This window comes from Triticum urartu, chromosome 4A (genome assembly GCF_056163025.1).
Source record: "Triticum urartu cultivar PI428250 chromosome 4A, HENAU_Tu73, whole genome shotgun sequence".
In the NCBI taxonomy this organism is placed as follows: domain Eukaryota; kingdom Viridiplantae; phylum Streptophyta; class Magnoliopsida; order Poales; family Poaceae; genus Triticum; species Triticum urartu.
This window is the reverse complement of record NC_141876.1, coordinates 5441421-5464091: the sequence shown is the minus strand read 5'-3', so window position 1 is coordinate 5464091 and position 22671 is coordinate 5441421. Positions and strand designations below refer to the sequence as shown.

At 48.5% G+C, this 22671-nt stretch overlaps 1 protein-coding gene and 1 pseudogene across 1 annotated transcript; both read right to left on the bottom strand.

Moving 5' to 3' along the window:
• Window positions 1–332: 332 nt before the first annotated feature.
• LOC147974305 (uncharacterized) lies at window positions 333–1454 on the bottom strand. The gene is made up of 2 exons (XM_087519999.1): window positions 441–1454; window positions 333–347 (listed from the first exon to the last, which is right to left on the bottom strand). The coding sequence occupies exons 1-2, from the start codon at window positions 1452–1454 to the stop codon at window positions 333–335; spliced, it is 1029 nt and encodes a 342-aa protein (XP_087376125.1).
• A 2622-nt stretch (window positions 1455–4076) lies between these two features.
• LOC125553285 (putative disease resistance protein RGA3) lies at window positions 4077–11054 on the bottom strand (annotated as a pseudogene).
• Between the last annotated feature and the right edge of the window lie 11617 nt (window positions 11055–22671).

The following is a 22671-nucleotide window of genomic DNA, read 5'->3' as shown; positions in this document are numbered from 1 at the left end:
ACGCGCCCAGGGATTTGCATGGATGAACACTTGATATGAACCAGCTAGCTTGGCCACGGAAGAAGCGGAAGCATCCTTGATTTATTTGATCGATTCCACCTGCATGGATTTGGTCATCCTATCAAACATGAAATTCCACTTGTCATGAAAAAGGTAAGAATACGCAAAACTAGAACAAGTTGTAGTAGCAGACGTACATGTATCCTTGCATCATATGGTCCATTTGGCCATCGATGTCCCCTTCCCAGTTCTGCTGTAGTTGCAGCCTAGTCGTCTTCTTCCACCAATGGATCCAGGCAAGCAAAACAAATTAGTTGTGGAGATACATTCAGCTATCCTATATAATACTGATAAAACAATATGCATGGAACCAACAAAGATTACATTAAGGAAGAATATATTATTAGCAAGATTGAATGAGGGAGAGACCAAAGTATTACCTGATGAATATTTGTCTGTATGTTGTAGGGTTCGGATGTGTAGAGCACGTGCCATTTCTTCTCATCTTCACCGTCATATGCATAAGCCTCGACTTGCTTGATATGACTGAACTTGTCCCACTCAGAGCTAGATTCACCCTCAGCCATGGAAGTGAGTACTGCTAAGTTGCAGGTCAGCAGAAAATGACTAGGCTTTATAGTTTGGAGGTAATCTGGAAGTTGGCTTTCCCAGCGAGAAACTCTAAGCTCGAGCCGCCGGAGTGCATCCATCTCCTTCAGTGTCTTGAGTTTTCTGCAGTAACTGATTTCAAGCTTTTGTAATTTTGGAAGATTGGAGATCATGGCCAGTTCGGGTACGTTAGTTAAGTCAAGCTCAACTACAGAAACAAAGTTCTCTAGGGAGTGGAGACATCGGACGTTCCATATTTCAAGTTTCTTCAAAGCCTTTGCACGGGACATAAGTCCTGGAGGCATACGACCCAGTTTGCAACCATTGATGCGAAGTACTTCCAGTAAGGGCATAGCTTTCACTTCCATCTCCCAAACCCACTCCTCCCATTCCTCCATTCCTTCCAAATGCAACTGCTGGAGTCTAGGAAACGTAGCAGCCAACTGAGATGAAGGACGGTGCCGCTGATTGTACTGTTGGACGAATTCAGGACCGACGCACTTGATTACTGGAGCCTCGTTCACTAATATCCACTCCAAATACGGGAGCCTGCACAAGCCATCTGGGAGTTGGATGCAGCAAGGTAGCTGTTCGAGGACTAGAATCTTCAAGCTCTCTAGAGGCACCATAGCTGTGGATGCCATCCATCCTGGGAGCCGACGACCAAAATATCCTTTTATTTTGATGTGTTCTATGCAATGCTGAGGACATAGCACATCAAACACCGCCTCAATTATTTGCTCCTCCTTTGACTCAGAGACTGATCCTTGGACCAACCCATCTCCACTACCAGAAAAACTGGGGTTGCCGACGGCCAAATCTATGCCGACGGCCCCCGTCGGCATCGACGGACATATGCCGACGGCCAAAGATAGGCCGTAGGCGTAGAAAAGCCGTCGGCATAGACGAGGCCGTCGGGACCGCCCGAGATACGCCTACGGGGCCCGTCGGCATAGGTCCGGCCGTCGGCATAGCACGGGCCCACCTGCCCGGTCAGCGCTGACCATTTGACGGCGTTGAACCTACGCCGACGGGTGGTAACGGCGCCGTCGGCATATCTGTGGCAGAGGTATGCCTACGGCACAGCCGTCGGCATAGGCCCCTCTGCCACGTCAACGATCCGTGTGCCACGCCACGTCATCGATCCGTGTGTGCGCAGGTATGCCGACGGCCTTGCCGTCGACATATGTTTACTTTACTTAATTTTTAAATTTATCTATGGCAGAGGTATGCCTACGGCACAGCCGTCGGCATAGGCCCCTTCGCCACGTCATCGATCGTTGTGCCACGCCACGTCACCGATCCATGGGACAACCTCCGTGTGTGCACATATATGCCGACGGCCTTGCCGTTGGCATACGTGGGCATTACTTTATTTTTTTATTTTTACTTTGTATTGTTATTTTTACTTTATTTTAGTTTTTGCTTTTGCATAAGATAATTATGCCTTATCTAAAAAAACAAACCCGATGGTATATCGATTGCCCCCCGTTACGAACGTCGCTATCGCCGTGTCACGGAGGGGGGAAACGGTCAACACGGAAGGAATTCTGGTTGGTGGGGGGGGGGGTTCGGGGTGTAGCTATGTCACCGAAACATCGCACGGGTCCCGATGCGTATGTGAAAGTGTTCATGCATGCGTAGACGCCCGGCACGCGTGTCCGGGGTGTGCCCCCCTCACGGACGGCGCCGCCGCCGGCACCTGGAGGGGGGAAACGGACGCGTGGGGTCTACACGGAGGGGATCTTGCTGTAGGTCTGGCCCGGATGTTGCTCCAAAGTGTTCCTACGGGCTGACCTAACACAACCGGGTGGGGAGGTCCACTGGTCAAAGCCCGTCCGTGCAAAGTCAAAGGGCTAGATCCCGTGGTCAAACGCTACAGGGTTAGGCGGGATGGGGGCACTGGGGGGGGGGGGGGGGGTAGCAATGCCACCGGAGCGTCGCACCGGGCCCTCATACATGCGGGGTGGTGTGGTGGCATGTCCGAAGAGGCGGGACGCGTCTCCGGGGCGTGGCCCCCCCTCACGGACGGCGATGACACGGTAGTAGACGTTCTGCGGTAACGATGCGGCGTCAATATTACTAAATACTTGGAGCGCGATAAAATCATGAGTTTTTTTGCATGAGCGGGCACATGTGCTATAGGAACGATGGTATTTTTTCATAATTTTTGGTGATGGAGAAGTATCCGAAAAATTCCCTCTACGCGGATTGCCCTTCGCGCATCTACGGCTGTGGCCGGCGGCCTCCGGGGGCTAGCATGCCGCCAAATCTTGCGTAGGCGGCCTCTCACAAGTCTGGAATTGTTGTGGCGGTTGCAAACGCCCGGCACGCGTGTCCGGGGTGTGCCCCCCCTCACGGACGGCGCCGCCGCCGACACCTGGAGGGGGAAAATGGACGCGTGGGGTCTACACGGAGGGGATCTTGCTATGGGTCTGGCCCGGATGTTGCTCCAAAGTGTTCCTATGGGCTGACCTAACACAACCGGGTGGGGAGGTCCACTGGTCAAAGCCCGTCCGTGCAAAGTCAAAGGGCTAGATCCCGTGGTCAAACGCTACAGGGTTAGGCGGGACGGGGGCACTGGGGGGGGGTAGCAATGCCACCGGAGCGTCGCACCGGGCCCTCATACATGCGGGGTGGTGTGGTGGCATGTCCGAAGAGGCGGGACGCGTCTCCGGGGCGTGGCCCCCCCTCACGGACGGCGATGACACGGTAGTAGACGTTCTGCGGTAACGATGCGGCGTCAATATTACTAAATACTCGGAGCACGATAAAATCATGAGTTTTTTTGCACGACACGGGCACATGTGCTATAGGAACGATGGTATTTTGTCATAATTTTTGGTGGAGAAGTATCCGAAAAATTCCCTCTACGCGGATTGCCCTTCGCGCGTCTACGGCTGTGGCCGGCGGCCTCCGGGGGCTAGCATGCCGCCAAATCTTGCGTAGGCGGCCTCTCACAAGTCTGGAAGTGTTGTGGCGGTTGCAAACGCCCGGCACGCGTGTCCGGGGTGTGCCCCTCCTCACGGACGGCGCTGCCGCGAGAACACCATGGACCAGCCGGACAGCAGCAGCCCATTATTTATATCTGGGCGATCGGTCCTGACAATGGGCAAACACCATACATTTACACTATTCTCGTAGCTGTATATGGGTCCATATAATGTGAAAAAGCCTGACAGGAGTGAATCACGATGCATATTCCCACGAGGAGGATACCGAGCTGCCTGACGCTCGGCCTCTGCAACGCCACTCTCGGGTAAACCCAAGGTACTTGCACGGAAGGGAGACCAGCTGCACAGATAAAATATCACTCACATCGAGGCCATTCCAGCTAATAGGGTAAGCCACTGTTGGGAGTTATACTCTCCACTTTTTTTGGCAGGAGTTATATGAAGAGAATAGGTGTTGCGATGGTCAAACTAGTGTGCTTGGGAATACGAGAAGTCTAAAAATGCAACCCAGGCTTAAATGACAGCTGCCTTCATAACTTTTGGCCCGTGTGTGCCCTTCCAGTCCCTGGATGCTTTCTCTTCTCCATAAGTAAGACCACCGGACGAGCATTCCCTTGTACGTTTGTCTACAGCGCAGCAACCCCAAGCCCTGGCCGTCGGCATAGGGGGCGATTCCGGTGGTGCTCCCACTCTACCACCACATTTTAAAACAAGTTTGGTAAGATTGTCCTTTGCATTTACCCTCGCCTTTGCAGCCAACAAGGCACTAGATACATTTTGTAGACACCATAGTGAAAGACAATTGAGCTGTGAAAGAGGCCCCAACTCTTCCATACTACACCAGTCACCATCAATATAGGCTGGAAACCCATTCAGTACCCTCAAATTGGTAAGAGCCCGGAAACCCCTAGGAATACTATTTACACATGTGTCACCGATATCAAGAAATCTCAACCCTTGAAGGCCGACAATGCTATTCGCAAGTTTCACAAAACCTTCACAACCTTCAAGGCTAATATGTTGTAGGAATTTCATCTCGTGGATGTTCTCTGGAAGTGTACACATACTAACCTTTTTTAATGTCAGATATCTCAAGTGCTTGAGTTGGTACACAGATTCAACTAGTGCAACGGTATTTGCAGATTCTACATGTAGAAGACGTAGACTTGGGAAGTTAATCAATGAATCACCAGGCTGAGTTTTGATGTTTCTAGTTAATATTAATGTCCTAAGCAATTTCTCCTCTCTTAAATATCTCCACTCAAATTCATCTGATCCCACTCCTTCGATTTCTATAGACAATCTAAGGAACTTGGATGATTTAAGTGTCCTTTTAGCAGTATCTCCATTGTGAGCTACTAGTGTTTCATCCTTGGCCATAACTTGAGCAAATGAGCGAATGACATCATGCATGATGCAGATAAGTTGGCTTGGAAATGATGGATCTATCTCTATAAGGTTCCTTAATATTAGCTCTTTATAGTTCTTTTTCCCTTCTTCCAAACTATTTGAGCCTCCTTGAACCAATCCTTCACAAATCCACATGGACACGATTTCATTGACCTCTAGCACCACCTTTTTGGGTTTAAGGGAGAAGTGCAGGAAGCATTGTTTTAAGTAAGCGGGCAAGTCCTTGTAGCTAAGATATACTGCATAGTTTAGTTCATCTGACACTGGAGTTACTGACCAAATACTATCATCCAGGAGATCTTCCCAAGCACGCCGTGATTTCTCCTTGCTGCATAGAAGCCCCCCCCCCCCCCCCCCCCCCCCGTTACTTTTATAGCGAGCGGTAAACCGTCACATTTTTCTACAATTTGCAACCCAATTTCCTTTAGCACATCAACCTCATGTCCATTCTCCTCTGTAGTGAATACCTACAAGCAGTTTAATTGTATAGCTTGAATAAGGGGAACATAACATCTGAAAGTGCTATCTGCTTATCTAGTTATTTCATTTACTAATAATATGTTAGTTCAGTGAACAAAACCAAACTAATACTCCTTCTGACCATAAATGTATTCCGGTTTGTATATGGGCATAGTTTTCATGGTGAAACAAGCTTTCTTAATCAAATTCTACAAAAAAATTGTTGCTTCAAATGAAAATAATACTATACTATGAAAGTATATTGCACATGGATGTAGTGATGTCAATTTCATGTTATCAACGTGGGTAAATTATCAATAGTTATAGCCATATTTTGAAATATTTGACTGACCCAAGTCCTAACATAATATAGAATCATAAGGAATAAAAGTTATGCACCACCAAAATTAAATGGTAGTTGAGAAGTTTAAAGCCATTCGCTAATTTATTATATACTAAAGCTGACATCATGCACATGCATATTATTCATTTATGTAATATGTATTTCGTATGTTGTCTTGTTTATTATGATGAAAAACAGAGGCCTAAGCACACACACATACAACATGAATACTTCATCCATTCCTGAATATAGTTTTTTTTTAGGATTTGACAATGATAAAATTATACGCAGGTTAGTTATATGCAGAGGTCCTGATGTTGATACATTGATAATGAAGTTATATGCAGGTTAGTTGCCTCACATTACTTTATAAAATTATGTTTTATAATGAATATATGTGATGTTTTAGATGATGCTATTTTCTTAATAGATGATCAAAATTAGAAATACTTGTCTCGGCAAATTCTAAGAAGGACCAAGATTTTGGATCACAGGTACTACTAGGTAATTACCATTTACACAAACAAGTAAATATATGTGAACTGTATTTCGGTGAACTTGTGTTAAGAGTGCAACTTACGACAAGGGCATTATAGTTGCATGGTGTTTACTGCAGCACCCATACTATTCTTCTGACAAACAATAATTAGTAACTAATACTAGTCATCAATCAACTAAAGACATGCACAATGACGCACTAGACGGTATGGAGGGACACAATAAATTATCTTTAAATTGATTGTAACACCATGCAGTCAAAAGTTGATCTCACATATGTTACCCAGGAATCACTACGTATCCAACAAAGTTAAATTAACAGTGTGTGTGTTGAGTTTGGGGCAGTGCTAACCTGATTCTTGAGCAATGACCATGCATCTTCGCGCCCTAACTTGTCAACGTGGTGGCAGTGTGCAGCTTTCATGTTTCTCGCCACAGTTTCACTTCTTGTGGTGATGAGGACTCGGCTGCCCGGGCCACCATAGCCAAAGGGAGTCATGAGCAGTTTGTTCCATGCATCAGCTCCCCACATATCATCGAGCACAAGAAAGAACTTCTTGTCCTCGATGGCGTTCTTGAGAGCATCAACAAGTAGGGCCCTATCTCGAGTCCCACCCCCTCCAGGTTGGTCTCCCCCAGCGGCAGTAATGGCTGTACTTAATAGCTCAACATCGGTGAAATTCTGTGTGATACTAAGCCATATCTTCTTAGTGAACTTGCCTTTGATAGCCTCGTCATTGAAGACCTTCTTGCCGAGGGTGGTCTTGCCAATCCGACCGACACCAACAATGGCAACCACCATGTGGCGACCAGTCTTGTCGCTGCCCTCCTCACTTGTGAGCACCTCCACGAGTGCTCTTGTGTCCTCCTCAATCTTCTCGCCAACAATACCTGACCGCTCCAACAATGAATCTGTTTTTCGGTCAGTGGCAAGAGATCGAGTCATCGTCATGTCTTGGTACACTTCTAGCTTGGCAAATTTCAGTTTATTGCCCCGCTCGCAGATGCTATCCAGCTCCTTGTTCAATGCCTTGATGCGGGTGCCGATGTCGTGGGAGTGGAGAGGAATTCACATGCAGAAGATGAGTGGGTTAAGGCACCCCATGTGCTTGGATGGACGCTGCTCCATGGCCTTGAGCTGACATAGGTCGACGATGTCGGTGGCCAGGTACATGGCACGCTTCAGTTCCCCCACCCACCCCCGCACACTCTCATCGGTGATGTTCCGCCTATCAGCATCTGCAAGGAAATTCTTGAGGTCCCCAAGCTTGATGCTCAGATCTCTGATCCCGTCAGACACGCCGATTAGCATGGCCACCTCCTCTTTGGCCATCTCGGTGAGCATGTTGGTCACGTAGGATGCCGAAGCATCCAGAACCCCCGCCATTGGTTGCAAGGTTTGCTCACGCTTGAACTAGTACTGAAAAGAAGCATGGAAAAAAAATTAGTCCTTTGTATTACTACCTCGCTTTTTACATCAACAATCCCATGCTAACAGGAAGGATAATCAGATTCACTCACTAGAGGCTACTAACAAATCCAAAGGAAAATGTGGCTTGCAAAGACAGTGCACAGAAATTCGGCTCGAAATAAAACCGATATAGTATTACCTTGAACAAACACCAACAATTGAAACGGAAAGACACACGATCAGCTCTTTCAAAAAAGAAAGGATAATCAGATTCACTCACTAGAGGCTAGTTACAAATCCAAAGGAAAATGTGGCTTGCAAAGACAGTGCACAGAAATTCGGCTCGAAATAAAACCGATATAGTATTACCTTGAACAAACACCAACAATTGAAATGGAAAGACACACGATCAACTCTTTCAAAAAAGAAAGGATAATCAGATTCACTCACTAGAGGCTAGTAACAAATCCAAAGGAAAATGTGGCTTGCAAAGACAGTGCTCAAAAATTCGGCTCAAAATAAAACCGATATAGTATTACCTTGAACAAACACCAACAATTGAAACGGAAAGACACACGATCAGCTCTTTCAAAAAAGAAAGGATAATCAAATTCACTCACTAGAGGCTATTAACAAATCCAAAGGAAAATGTGGCTTGCAAAGACAGTGCTCAAAAATTCGGCTCGAAATAAAACCGTAATAGTATTACCTTGAACAAACACCAACAATTGAAACGGAAAGACACACGATCAGCTCTTTCAAAAAAGAAAGGATAATCAGATTCACTCACTAGAGGCTAGTAGCAAATCCAAAGGAAAATGTGGCTTGCAAAGACAGTGCTCAAAAATTCGGCTCGAAATAAAACCGATATAGTATTACCTTGAACAAACACCAACAATTGAAACGGAAAGACACACGATCGGCTCTTTCAAAAAAGAAAGGATAATCAGATTCACTCACTAGTGGCTAGTAACAAATCCAAAGGAAAATGTGGCTTGCAAAGACAGTGCTCAAAAATTCGGCTCGAAATAAAACCGATATAGTATTACCTTGAACAAACACCAACAATTGAAACGGAAAGACACACGTATCAGCTCTTTCAAAAAAGAAAGGATAATCAGATTCACTCACTAGAGGCTAGTAACAAATCCAAAGGAAAATGTGGCTTGCAAAGACAGTGCTAAAAAATTCGGCTCGAAATAAAACCGATATAGTATTACCTTGAACAAACACCAACAATTGAAACGGAAAGACACACGATCAGCTCTTTCAGAAAAGAAAGGATAATCAGATTCACTCACTAGAGGCTAGTAACAAATCCAAAGGAAAATGTGGCTTGCAAAGACAGTGCTCAAAAATTCGGCTCGAAATAAAACCGATATAGTATTACCTTGAACAAACACCAACAATTGAAACGGAAAGACACACGATCGGCTCTTTCAAAAAAGAAAGGATAATCAGATTCACTCACTAGAGGCTAGTAACAAATCCAAAGGAAAATGTGGCTTGCAAAGACAGTGCTAAAAAATTCGTCTCGAAATAGAACTGATATAGTATTACCTTGAACAAACACCAACAATTGAAACGTAAAGACACACGATCAGCTCTTTCAAAAAAGAAAGGATAATCAGATTCACTCACTAGAGGCTAGTAACAAATCCAAAGGAAAATGTGGCTTGCAAAGACAGTGCACAGAAATTCGGCTCGAAATAATACCGATATAGTATTGCCTTGAACAAACACCAACAATTGAAACGGAAAGACACACGATCAGCTCTTTCAAAAAAGAAAAATAGCTACAGTAAGTGTTGTATAGCTGGATTCAGCTATTTACATTGAATCGACTAGAGAGATGAGAGACGGATCTTGTTGCAGAGATAGATATCCTGTGCTGTCTCGCAAGTAGTTGCAGGGTCCAGTGGCTTGAGCTGGAATTGAAAACAAAGGATGCACACAAAATGAGTCCTCGTTATTACTACCTTTCACACATCAATAGTGACATGCAAAAAAAATGGAAAAGAAGGATGGTCATGTAGATTCACTCAGCAGAGACTACCAACAATTCGTTGTAAAGGAAAAGCATGGATTGCACACAAAAGAAAGTGCACACTAAATTGAGGGGACGGTCAATTTTTGAATAAGTGGGGGGGGGGGGGGGGGGGGGGGGGGGAGCTGCTGCAATCGATGAATTACCTTGGATGGATTGGAGAGATGATAGAAGTAACAGTGAGCAGAAAGCGAGACCCTTGGTCTAGATCTTGGGATCTATATCCGGCACTTGTAGTACTTGCGGTCTAGCACAATGCTGCGAGAGGTTGCCATCTCTATCCTATGTTGCGGAAATCAAAAGGCTTGTTACTCAGAAAAATATGTGAGCTTAATTTGTACTGTAGAAGTCAAATCTAAGCTTTGTAGTACTGAACAAAACGGAGCCTCTGTAATAATCTACTGTGTGAGCTTAATTTGTACTGCAAAGTTTTAACCAAAGCTCTAAAAAGATGTGAGCTTAGTTGGTACCGCACAACAAATTGGAGTGCACAAATCACAGGCTCAAAATCTCGGAGCTTCCAAGGTACGTACTGAAAGAAGATCTGAGCTCAACTTGCACAGCACAAATCAAAATAAAAGCTTTGTACGTACTCGACAAATCGGAGCTTTCTATGACTGCGCAAACCCGGAACCCAGTGCTTTCTTCTGCTGAAAATTTTGGAGTTTTATACGTAGTACGGAAATCATATAAAAGATTTAAGAAACAAATCTGAGCTTGCTGCGTCCTCATTGAGATCCGATCTGAGGATCCGCACCTTGCTACGACCAAGAGAAGAGGAAGAGGGTGTTGGAGTTAAACACGTCTCCGTCTCCTAGCCGGCTCGGACTAGGACTCAGTCACCTGATAGGTTTACGTATAGGCTAGCTATACTAGTATATATATGTAACCACCCCTTGTAATCTTTGTACCGTGAGTTGAAATAAAACACAAGGCTCGATACGAGCCTTTGGCATTACTTGGCCAGCCTCCTCGTGTGCGTACGTGTGTGTAGTGCAGGCCGGCCGGATCAATCAGCCGGTTGCTGTTTACGTGCGTGTTCGGCGTAGGAGTTCGTGTACGAGTGCAACTCACCGGGCTACGTAGCTAGCTGTGCTAGTTTCGATCGATCCGGACGGATCGAGTCAGCTTGTGGCAGAAACCAAGACTGTCGGGTCGTCGTTCGTCGTCGGTCGTTTGCGTGTTGTCGGAAAATACTCGACGTGCACGATCTGGGTCAACAGAGGGTCCTTACCTTCTACTTGTATGGCGGCTGGGGCAACGTCGGGGGAAGAGGTCGTCGGCGTCGCGCTGTGCACGGCCGGCTGCAGCGTAGAGGAGAAAGAAAGAGTGGGAGTGAGCAGAGTGAATTAGCAGACGGGAAGGGTGAATATAATCTCGGTGGCGTACGCAATGAGCAGAGCAAAGGTGGCCGACCAAAGTCTAGCTTCACGAGGCCTGAGGTCCCAATCAATCAGCCAAAGGTGGTAGGCTCCCTCCGGCCACATCGCCGTCTCTGTCCAGAACAGTGAGCTCCGCTTCATTGATTCATTTGATTGATTGAGGTCCCAGCTAGCGAGCGAGCGCCACCTTTCCCACCCGGCCAAATTTGGGCCTTTTTTAAAAAAAAAAAAAGAGGAGAAGGACCTCCGGCCTGCATCTGGACGATGCATGCAGCCACTTTATTAATAATTCACACAAGATCTTACAAAGTCATACAACATTAAAAGTAAAACTACCTTTTAGGCAACATCTATCGCTACTCCTATTCAGTTTGATTTAGAGATGCTGATAGTCTGGGTGTAATACCAAATAGACCTCGCAGCCAAGCCTAACATCTAAGACCTGAGGTCCCAATCAAGACGCCTGCCGGGTATGGGGCACCCACCAGTCCGGCGCACTCCTCAACCAGGACGCCTATCGCGTATGAGGCCGCCGCATTTACCTGCCACCAATCCATCTTCAGCGCTGTACTATTGCATTTACCTTGCCCGGTCTAGTTGCCGTCGACGCCACCACGACGCCACCATCCTGCGCTCCTCCATCATCACACGCCCACCGGCGAGACCCTGCTGCTCCATGCCGCTGAGACCCGCCGTTATCGACATGCCAGATGCCATGCCGCTCCTCCGACGCGAAACACCACCTGCTGCCATTGGTCCCATCCCATCCGCCCGCAGTTCGTCAAACCGAGCATCCAAACGCCTCAGGCGGCGCCTCCAAGAAGGGTTTTCACCTCGACGGCGCCTGCAAGTAGGAGAACGACGACCCTGGTCGTCGCCACCGTTGGGATGAACGAGTCATCCAGAGTTTCCTCCGGTCCGATGTCATCTCTACCGCCCCCCGCGAACGCACCGAGGCCGACGACCGCGATCGTAAGCCGCCAAGTGCAGCGGGAGAGAGCCTGCAACGTGGTCCAGACGCCGTCCATCCACCCCCTGCGAACGTCGCCAGCCGGGAGCGCCGTCGCCATGCCTAGCGGGGCCGCCGCCCCCGATCCAGATTCCTCTGCGAAGGCCGGCGTGGCGAGATCTGCTGGGAGCGACGAGATCCGGCACCACGCGGCCGACGCCATCGCCCAAGCCCGCCGTCGACCGATCCCACAGCTGCCAGGAGTCCACACGCTGCCGAGAGTCCCACACCCATGAATCTGGGCACGCGTGCACGGCCCTGAGTCTGCCGCCACCGGGATCCGCTACACCGTCGGGAGGGCCGCACCCCACGGATCAGGACGCCCGCGCCGCCGCGGATCCGGGAACGGGAGGAGAGACCCTCCGCCGCCGCCGTCGCACGCACGGGCTTTGCCCGGCGCCGACCATCGGCAGCGGCGGAGGGGGAGAAGGGCACTGGAGGGACTAGGCGGCGGGGGCATAGCCCTTCCGAGTCGCCCGCGAGGGAGGCGATGGGAGAGGGACGCGGGAGGCCTGAACAAAAAATTGGACGATGAAGTTACTGACCTCTTAAAATTGGGGGAGAATTTTTTAAATGAGTATCAAGATATTTTTTAATGAGTGGTTTCACCATACACCAAACTTGATCCTCAATAAATGAAGGAAAACTTCTGTGCATCACCCGTCAATTCTAGGAATTGAACTCGGGTTGTTAGACTGCATAACCGCATGTCCAACCACTGAGCCAAGACTCTCTTTGCAACTGAGATACAAGATACCTTTTTCTTTCTTTGGAAGTGATGTATACATGATACTCTGAAAAGTAGTCAGCAAGTGAGACCCTGGACCTGGAAGCAAACGAAATACCCAACTTTTAATTACCTTGAATCAATTCGAGAGATCGGAGCTCTAGATCTGCACTAGAGCTGAACTCCATGTGGAGGACACGGGGCTTTGTATTTGTAGACCATCAAAATATTGTGATATTTTATGTACAAATAGCTCTGTTTTCTTCTCTGAAAGATAATTGCACGATACTTTTAAAAGTTGTCAGATAGGTACAAAGGCAAGTTGCTGCTACACAACTACAAGCCATCCAAGTATGTGTGTGATCAGTATCGTTAGGCCCCGTGGTTCACTTGCTATCTAGATGCTCAAGTGCCGGTTGGTATATAATCAGTCCAACAAGAAAGCTGCAGGTAATGATGGATGCATGTAGCAAGTATGTGTGGACTAGTCTCCACTCCAAATCAAGTGTTGTGTCTTACAAGGTAGCCTCACCGAGACGTACTGTGTGTATCAGGCAGAGTATAAGAATTTTTGTATGTATTGTATATAGAGACTGATCTACATGCTGTCGGATTTTAGATGCAAAATACGCCCTCTGTAACTTAATACTAGTTAACTGTCCATGCATTGCCATGGACTAACAAATATATGTACAAAGAGAAAATTCATGTGACATGAGAGTCAAAGGCTATATTTATGGGATGATATCTCATGGTCATGATCTGGTAGGTACACGCATCTTGTAATCGTCTTTCTTCCCCACTCCCTGTCTGAGCTATCACGCGACACTTGACTTTCTACTCCCACCTGGCTATTATTTCCTTTTTTTCCCACCTCCGCCTTGCACGACAATACTGAGTTTCTTGTCCAACTATCATAATCTTCTCCGGCAGGACACTCCCTTAGATTTGAATGACTTGTACATGTCGCAATTAAGAATAATGAAAATGGGTACCAAATTTCTGACAAGAAATGAGAATTCAGCGCAATATCTTCGCATGAAAATAACAATTCCAAGACATCTTTTTTATACCTTCTGTCAACATTGGAACACACATTCGACACGATAAACATGCAATGATGACGAGACTTGATTAATTGTCGATTTATGTCTACAGTAAAGATAACGTTACTCAAAACATGTTTTTCTAAGAAGGGAGGATAGTTCATATTAGAAAAGAAATAAAGGTTTGGGTTCATCCCAAATTATCACATATAGGGAATCTCTTTAATCAACACAACATCTAAATTAAAATAACATCTTAAACACAGACACCACATTGAAGGTAAAGGGTAATTTTTAGCAAATAATATTTGTTACGTAGATCTCTCTCCCATCACTTGTGTGCTTCCTAGCCATTTAAAATAAGCATGTGTGCATGAAATTATTTAATAGGGTGTGAGCCGATTCCCTATTTTCTAGAAGAGAAATGGCTGCACGTCTCAATATTCATCATACAAAAGTTGAAGAGAAAGGCTAGTACAATGCCCCTGCGTTGCCACGGGCGTATATATATGTTGAAGCATTCACACCACTGATGTTTCTCTTGTGCAACTAATTTCCGCACCTGCTCACGAGCATGGTCTGTCTCGAGCCCGCCACTCCCCACACACCCTCACAAGGGCAGGTTGTTGAGTATCATTGTTATTATGAAAATATAGGATAGCGTAGAATTTATTCCACCTTCTCTTGTACTTCAAGACGACCTTGCACTTCTATATATATATTCATGAGGCTCAAACAACACAAAAACTATTTCACCAAATGCCTCTCTCCCTTCTAACATGATATCAGTTACCGGGTTCTAGACCCTAGCCGCCGCCGCTTCCGCACCCGCGCGCCGCCTCCGGGGCGGTCGGCCTCCATGATCGCCGACAGGGGCCGCGCCTCCCGTACCTAAGGTTCGTCTGCCGGTCATGTTGACCGGCTGCCCTAGAGAGTCTTTTTCCCTAGCCCTTGCTCCTGGTTTTTTCACTCTCTCGCCGGTCATTTTGATCTGCGTTTTTCTTTTTGGTTTTCCGATCTATGCTTGATCAGTTTGCGTCGTCCGCCCCCGCCGACCCCCGTGCGCCTCTACTCCGACACCGGCGTGACCGGCCGGCCTCTTCACCGACCCGGCAACCTCGCGCGACAGGCAATCCCTAACGGTCGCCTCGTCGGGCCGCAGCACCGACCATCACTGCCCTGTCCCCGAATTCAGCGCGCCCCTCCACCGATCGAGCAACAGGATGCCGCTGCGTCGCCCCGTCGGGCCGCAGCGCCGCCGCCCCGGGTTTCTCCCTGTGGCTGCACCGATCTGCGCCGCCGCTGCGTCGCCCCTTCGGGCCATAGTGTCGCGCCATGTGATCCCCGCCGCCGCCCTGAGGCCGTTCCCGTGGTTGCACCACCTTGCGCACTGTCACTGCGTCGCCCCTTCGGACCGTAGTCCCGTGGCCCGCGGTCAACTGCCCCACCGAGGTTGTTTGCTTCAGGCCGTCCCCGAGGCTGCACCTCACCCTCGCGCTGCCGCTGCGTCGCCCCGTCGGGCCGTAGCGAGCGTGGCACGCGATCCCTGCAACCGCCCTGAGGTCTTCCCCGTCGTCTCCCCGACCTGCCCGCCGCCGTTGCGTCGCCCCTTCGGGCCGTAATGCTGTGGCCCGCGGTCCACCGTCGTCCACGCACATTGACTTCCACGTGATATGTGTCGCGTCGCCTCCCTTGGTGCGGGAACGTCACCGTCAGCACCGGTCTTCATCACGCTGCCGGGTTCATTATCGCCTACTTCGAGCACCGCCGCCGCACTCCTTCTCTATCCGCCGCCGCCGGCTCCTTAGGCCGTCGCTGCTCGCGCTCCTTCGCTGGTTTGCGGCCATCTGCTATCGTCTGCACTTTCCGACTCTAACGTCACGCGTAATCGGATTGATCGCCCGTCCGCTCGTGATCCGTCTCATCTATACCGTGCGACCGATCTGGCCTGTCGGTTGAGCGCACCTCCGCAGGTCATTTGAAGATCGTCTCCGAGTTCAGCGCGCCCCTCCACCGATCGAGCAACGGGCTGTCGCTGTGTCGCCCCGTCAGGCCGCAGCGCCGCCGCCTCGTGGTTTTCCTCGCGCCTGCATCGACTCGTGCGTCGCCCCTTCGGGCCGTAGTGCCGCGATACGCGGTCCCCGCTGCCGCGCCGAGGCCGTCCCCGCGGTTGCACCAACCATCGCTCTGCCGCTACGCCGGCCTTCGGGCTGTCCTGCCGTGGCCCGCGGTCCCCGCCACCGCCCCGAGGTCTTCCTGCCGTCGCCCCAACCTGCCCGCCGCCGCTGTCGCCCCTTCGGGTCGTAGCGCCGCGGCCCGCGGTCCACTCCGCCATCACGCGCGTCGACCTCCCGTGGTATGCGCCGGGCTGTCTCCCTTGGCACGGGAACGACACTGTCCGCGCCGGTCTTCGTCACGCTGTCAGGGTTCTTCGCCTACTTCGAGCACCGCCGCCGCACTCCTAACCTAATTGCCGCCACGCCGTCAGGCCGCCGCCGCCGGTCTTTTCTAGCTGCCACCGCCGCCACCTCCATAGCCGCCGCTCTTCTCTGGCTGCTGCCGCCGCTACCTCCGTAGCCGTCGACGCAACCCGTCCAACCCGTTCGTCTTCGTCCAGCACCAGCTCATCGCCAGCGTCGCCGTCATCTACCCCGACCACTTCGTCTACTCCGACAACCGCGGGCGGCATCGGCACCACACCGATTGGTGTCACAACCATCATCGAGTCTTCTTCTCTGCTGGCCCTCCGATTCCTCGACATGGCGAACAGCTCGTGTAGGTCCCAGTCTACTCATGCCCGGTGCTGGCAACACCGATGCGTGCCTTCATCCACGACGTGTCCCCGGGCCTAGCAAGCCTGGTCGGCGCCTCATCAAGTTCGTCTTCGACCATCTACGCATGCCCGGTGCTGGCAACACCGAAGCGTGCCTTCGTCCACGATGTGTCCCCGGGCTTGGCAAACCCGCTGCGACGCGTCGTCAACAGCATCTTCTTCCTGGTGCACCATTGCTTCGACACCACTGCGCCCATGCTAATCCGGCGCCCCTTTGTGCACGCGGCTCCACGGCGATTGCCGCGACACCGGCCACCCCGACTCGATATCGACCACGACATTCTTCGCACGGCTACCTCGAACACAGCTCCACCACGCACGCTCTCGGCTACGTCGACAAACGGCACAAAGGGCTACCGCCTTGCTTGGGGAACCCTGTCGGGTTTCACTCCAGCCACGACTTCCGCGATGCATCGGCCGTTATGACTGTGGGTGGGATGTCCGTCGGCTTGCCTTCGGATTCTTCTTCAGTCTCACCGTCTGCGTCGCTACCGTTGTGACTGCGGGGGGATGTTGAGTATATTGATTATTAGGAAAGGCGAGATAGACTATGATTTGTTTTGGCTTGTCTTGTACTCCAAGTAGATCATTCTACTTCTATATATATGCTCACGAGGCTCAAGCAATACAACGAACGATTCCACCAAATCCCTCTCTCTCTCCCTTCTAACAAGGTTGGCTGGATTGCATATACATCAGCGGGCAGGATATACAAATACAACAACCATGGCTACTCACTGTGCATTTCAAAACTGAATCGAAAAACCATGCCAAAAATAGACCGAACCGAACCAATTTTACGGTTTTTATGGTTTCTGGTTTCGAAATGGTACGAACTTTTCATACCATGTTGAATTTTTTTTTTGATGGTGTATACCGAAAAACCGAATGGTTGGCCAAATAAACCGAAATAAACAATATGTTTATATTTTTTGAGGCGAACAACCATACAAGTAGTCATGTTTCTTGTACACGAGCCAAATTCCCTACTAAGCACGTACATGAGTCGAATAAACCAAAAAATGGTATAAACCGAACCATGTAAACTGAATAAATTGGATCACAGAGTTAATGGGTACCCACAAGAAAGGGAGCACGGAGAGTAATATTATTTCAGGTATACTTGTTACATGCTTTAGTCACAAAATTTTGCAGGAAACAAGTAGTGCCATGCAGATTTCTGCCATGTTTACATGTCACAAGCATACCTAATAATAGCAACAAAATATTCCTGTCGAGAACTAATTGATGTAGGCTAGAGTTCAAACCCATAAAGTCTAGAAACCAAATGATGATTCTCCCATGTGGATCGCTAACTTCCACGCACCCATGTTCCTTGCTGGTTCCAGTAAGGAATCATATTCATTAGTGGCCTCGACGCTGCTTCTCTAGGGTTTCAGGTGGCCTCGACAACGCTTCAAGGGTTTGGGGTGGCCTCGAGAATGCTTCAAGGAGGGGGTAATATCGACAACGACAACATACATACACGGAAAAATAATGTTATCGGGGAGGGGGTATATCGACCCTCCCCCACGTGTTGAAGCTATCGGGAGGGGCTATATCGACAATGACGACATACGTACATGGGAAAATAATATTATCGGGGAGGGGGTATATCGACCCCCCCACGTGTTGAAGTTATCGGGAGGGGGTATATCGACCCCCCATGTGTTGAAGTTATCGGGAGGGGTTTATATCGACAACGACGACATACGTACATGGGAAAATAATATATCGGGGAGGGGGTATATCGACCCCCCCACGTGTTGAAGTTATCGGGAGGGGTTTATATCGACAACGACGCCATATGTACATGGGAAAATAATATATCGGGGAGGGGGTATATCGACCCCCCCCCCCCACGTGTTGAAGTTATCGGGAGGGGGTATATCGACCCCCCCTCGTGTTGAAGTTATCGGGAGGGGGTATATCGACCCCCCTCGTGTTGAAGTTATCGGGAGGGGTATATCGACGACGACAGACCCGATAAAACATAAGAAAACGAAGAAGAAATAAAAAGAGGAGAAGAAGAAAGGAATAGAGGAGAAGATCGAAGAAAAAAAAGAAGAAAAAAAAAGAGGAGAAGAAGAAAGGAATAGAGGAGAAGAAGAAAAAATAGAATTTTTTTCCTTTATTCTTCTCCTCTATTCCTTTCTTCTTCTCCTCTTCCTTTTCTTCCTCTCCTCTTCTTCTCCTCTTCCTTTTCTTCCTCTCCTCTTCTTCTCCTTTTTCCTCTTCTTATTTTCCTTTTTCCTCTCCTAAATATATAAAACTTTTCTAAAAATGAAACTAACCTAAAATGTACTAAATCAGAGAACATATATATATATAATCCTTTTCTAAATATTTAAATCTAACTTTTGCATATACGAACATATATACACAGAGAACATACAGACATATATACATTTTTATAACAAAGCAAAATACAAAATACAAACTTATATATGAAAAAAATTCTAAAAAGAAGCAATATACACAATACATATACTGACATATATACATAATATACACAAAGAAGCAATATACACAACATACTCAAGCATATAATATATGAAAAAAAAGGGGAGGGGCGCCGGCCGGACCAACGGAGGGGCAGGGCGACGGCGACGGGCGGGGCAGAGCGACGGCGACGGCGGGCCGGGGCGACGGTGACGGGCGGGGTGAGGCGACAGCGACGGGTGGGGAAAGGGCGACGGCGACGGGCGGGGCAGGGCGACGGCGACGGGCGGGCCGGGGCGCGCGACGCGCGTCGGGACAGGGCGGCGAGCGGCGACGGCGTCGGGCGAGGGCACGGGCGACGGCGAGCGGGCGGCGACGATGACCTCGGGCGGCTAGGGGAGGCGACGGCGACGTCGGGGCAGGGGCGGACGTCGAGGAGCAGCGCAGCAGTCTGGCGGGGTTGGAGAGAAGAATGGCGGGTGGGGGAGAATTTCCTAAGTGTTTGGTTATATAGGAAAGGCTTTGGTCCCGGTTCGTGGCACAAACTGGGACCAATGTCCCCCTTTAGTCCCTGTTGGTGCCACCAACCGGGACCAAAGTCCTCTTTTCAGCAGCCCAAAGGGCGGGAAGCGGTGGCCTTTGGTCCCGGTTGGTGCCACCAACCGGGACTAAAGGGGTGCATTGGTACCGGTTCGTGGCACAAACCGGGACCAATGCCCCCTTTAGTCCCGGTTGGTGCCACCAACCGGGACCAAAGGCCATGTGCTGGAACTGGCGCGGTGCGGTGGGATGTTTAGTCCCACCTCGCTAGCCGAGAGGGCTCGACAGTGGTTTATAAGCGCTACTGCACTGACCACTTCGAGCTCCTCTCAAATGCAGGCTTACGGGCCTAAAGTCACTTATCTGCCTGTGGGCCTACTGGGCCTCCTGCGGGCCTGAATCCTGGCCCATGGTAGGGTTTCTAGTCGTATTCAGGCCGTAGGGGCCCAGTAGGTGGCATTTTTTTGTTTTTTTGTTTTCTTTGTTGATTTATTTATTTTATTTTGTTTCTACTTACAACAAAATACTTATTGTTGCTATTTTTAATTTTTTTCCAGTTTTTTTGTTTTGTTTTCTGCATTACTTATTTTTTTTGCTTTATTTTTTAATTCTTTTTGCTTTTAGTTTTAGAAAAATTATAAACTTTCTGTTAATGCCATTAGTTTTAGAAAAATTATAAACTTTCAGTTAGTGCCATTAGTTTTCAAAATTGAATAGATAAAATTTGAATTCTTTGAAACTTGTGTGAATCACAAGTTTGTGATTAACTTTACTAAAAAAATGAACATAGATGCGCCTATAGAGAAAATTCAACCTAAATTCATAATAATTTTCTATGAATTTCAGAGAAATTCACTATGAATTTAGGTCAAATTCCTTGTATAGGGGCATCTATTTTCACTTTGAGAGGAGCTCAACAAGGCAGAGAGGGACGGGCTTATAAACCGGTGTGAGCGCCCTTCGGTTGGCGAGGTGGGTCTAAACTCTAAGCGCAACGAGGACCAACCCTTTAGTCCCGGTTTGTGGCAAAAACCGGGACTAATGGTCATGGGCCAGGGGCGAGGCGCATTGCTCCCGGTTCGTGCGTGGAACCGGGACCAAAAGGTCCAGACGAACCGGGACCAATGGCCCATGTGGCTTCCCTCTTGAGAGTGTTCTTGGTGAGAACAGAGTTGACAAGGAGCGAACCGGGATTAATGGTATTACGAGGGCCAAACCATAAGACATTAAAGCATTTCAAATGAACTCTGAAAAAGTTGGGATAGCATGTGCATGTACAAAACGGACAATGGTATCATACTCGTCTGTTACAAAGTTGGCATGGTATCATCATAATAGTTATGGGAGAAAGTCTTCACTTTTTCTTCGCTTGTGTCATTTGCTTATTGCGTCGTAACCATGGATAATCTTCATCGTTTATCAGGATGCTTGGGTCAGCCTTGACTTTGAAGGGAGGAATTTCATGAAACTTTTCATAATCTTCAGACATGTCTGTCTTGCCATCCACTCCCACGATGTCCCTTTTTCCTGAAAGAACTATGTGGCGCTTTGGCTCATCGTATGATGTATTCGCTTCCTTATCTTTTCTTTTTCTCGGTCTGGTAGACATGTCCTTCACATAGATAACCTGTGCCACATCATTGGCTAGGACAAACGGTTCATTAGTGTACCCAAAAATTTTCAGATCCACTGTTGTCATTCCGTACTGTGGGTCTACCTGTACCCCGCGTCCTGACAGATTGACCCATTTGCACTTAAACAAAGGGACCTTAAAATCATGTCCGTAGTCAAGTTCCCATATGTCCACTATGTAACCATAATATGTGTCCTTTCCCCTCTCGGTTGATGCATCAAAGCGGAAACCGCTGTTTTGGTTGGTGCTCTTTTGATCTTGGTCAATCGTGTAAAATGTATTCCCATTTATCTCGTATCCTTTGTAAATCAATACAGTCAAAGATGGTCCCCTGGACAACAAGTACGGCTCATCACAAACAGTGTTGTCACCTCTGAGACGTGTTTCCAACCAACTGCTGAAAGTCCTGATGTGTTCACATGTAATCCAGTTATTGCACTGCACCGGGTGTTTCGAGCTCAGACTGTTCTTGTGTTCATCGACATACGGGGTCACCAAGGTAGAGTTCTGTAGAACTGTGTAGTGTGCTTGAGACCAAGAATATCCATCCCTTCATATTATTGAGTCCCTTCCAAGCGTGCCTTTTCCAGTCAGTCTCCCTTCATACCGCGATTTAGGAAGACCTATCTTCTTAAGGCCAGGAATGAAGTCAACACAAAACCCGATGACATCCTCTGTGTGCCCATGGAGATGCTTCCTTCTGCCCTAGCGCGGTTACGGACATATTTCTTTAGGACTCCCATGAACCTCTCAAAGGGGAACATATTGTGTAGAAATACGGGCCCCAGAATGACAATCTCGTCGACTAGATGAACTAGGACGTGCGTCATGATATTGAAGAAGGATGGTGGGAACACCAGCTCGAAACTGACAAGACATTGCGCCACATCACTCCTTAGCCTTGGTACGATTTCTGGATCGATCACCTTCTGAGAGATTGCATTGAGGAATGCACATAGCTTCACAATGGCTAATCGGACGTTTTCCAGTAGAAGCCCCCTCAATGCAACCAGAAGTAGTTGCGTCATATTTATTATTCCCTTTATATTCGACGAGAAGCCAGTCGGGACCTTCATACTAAGGAGGCATTCAAAGAAGATTTCTTTCTCTTCTTTCGTAAGAGCGTAGCTGGCAGGACCTTCATACTGCTTCCGAGGCATGCCGTCTTTTTCGTGCAAACGTTGTAGGTCCTCCCGTGCCTCAGGTGTATCTTTTGTCTTTCCATACACGCCCCTAGCAGGTTCACGCAAAGGTTCTTCGTCATGTGCATCACGTCGATTGAAGAGCGGACCTCTAGGTCTTTCCAGTAGGGTAGGTCCCAAAATATA

Coding starts and splice junctions, on each gene's coding strand:
- LOC147974305 (XM_087519999.1), bottom strand. CDS start 1,454: ATGCCGACGGGGGCCGTCGGCATAGATTTGGCCGTCGGCAACCCCAGT.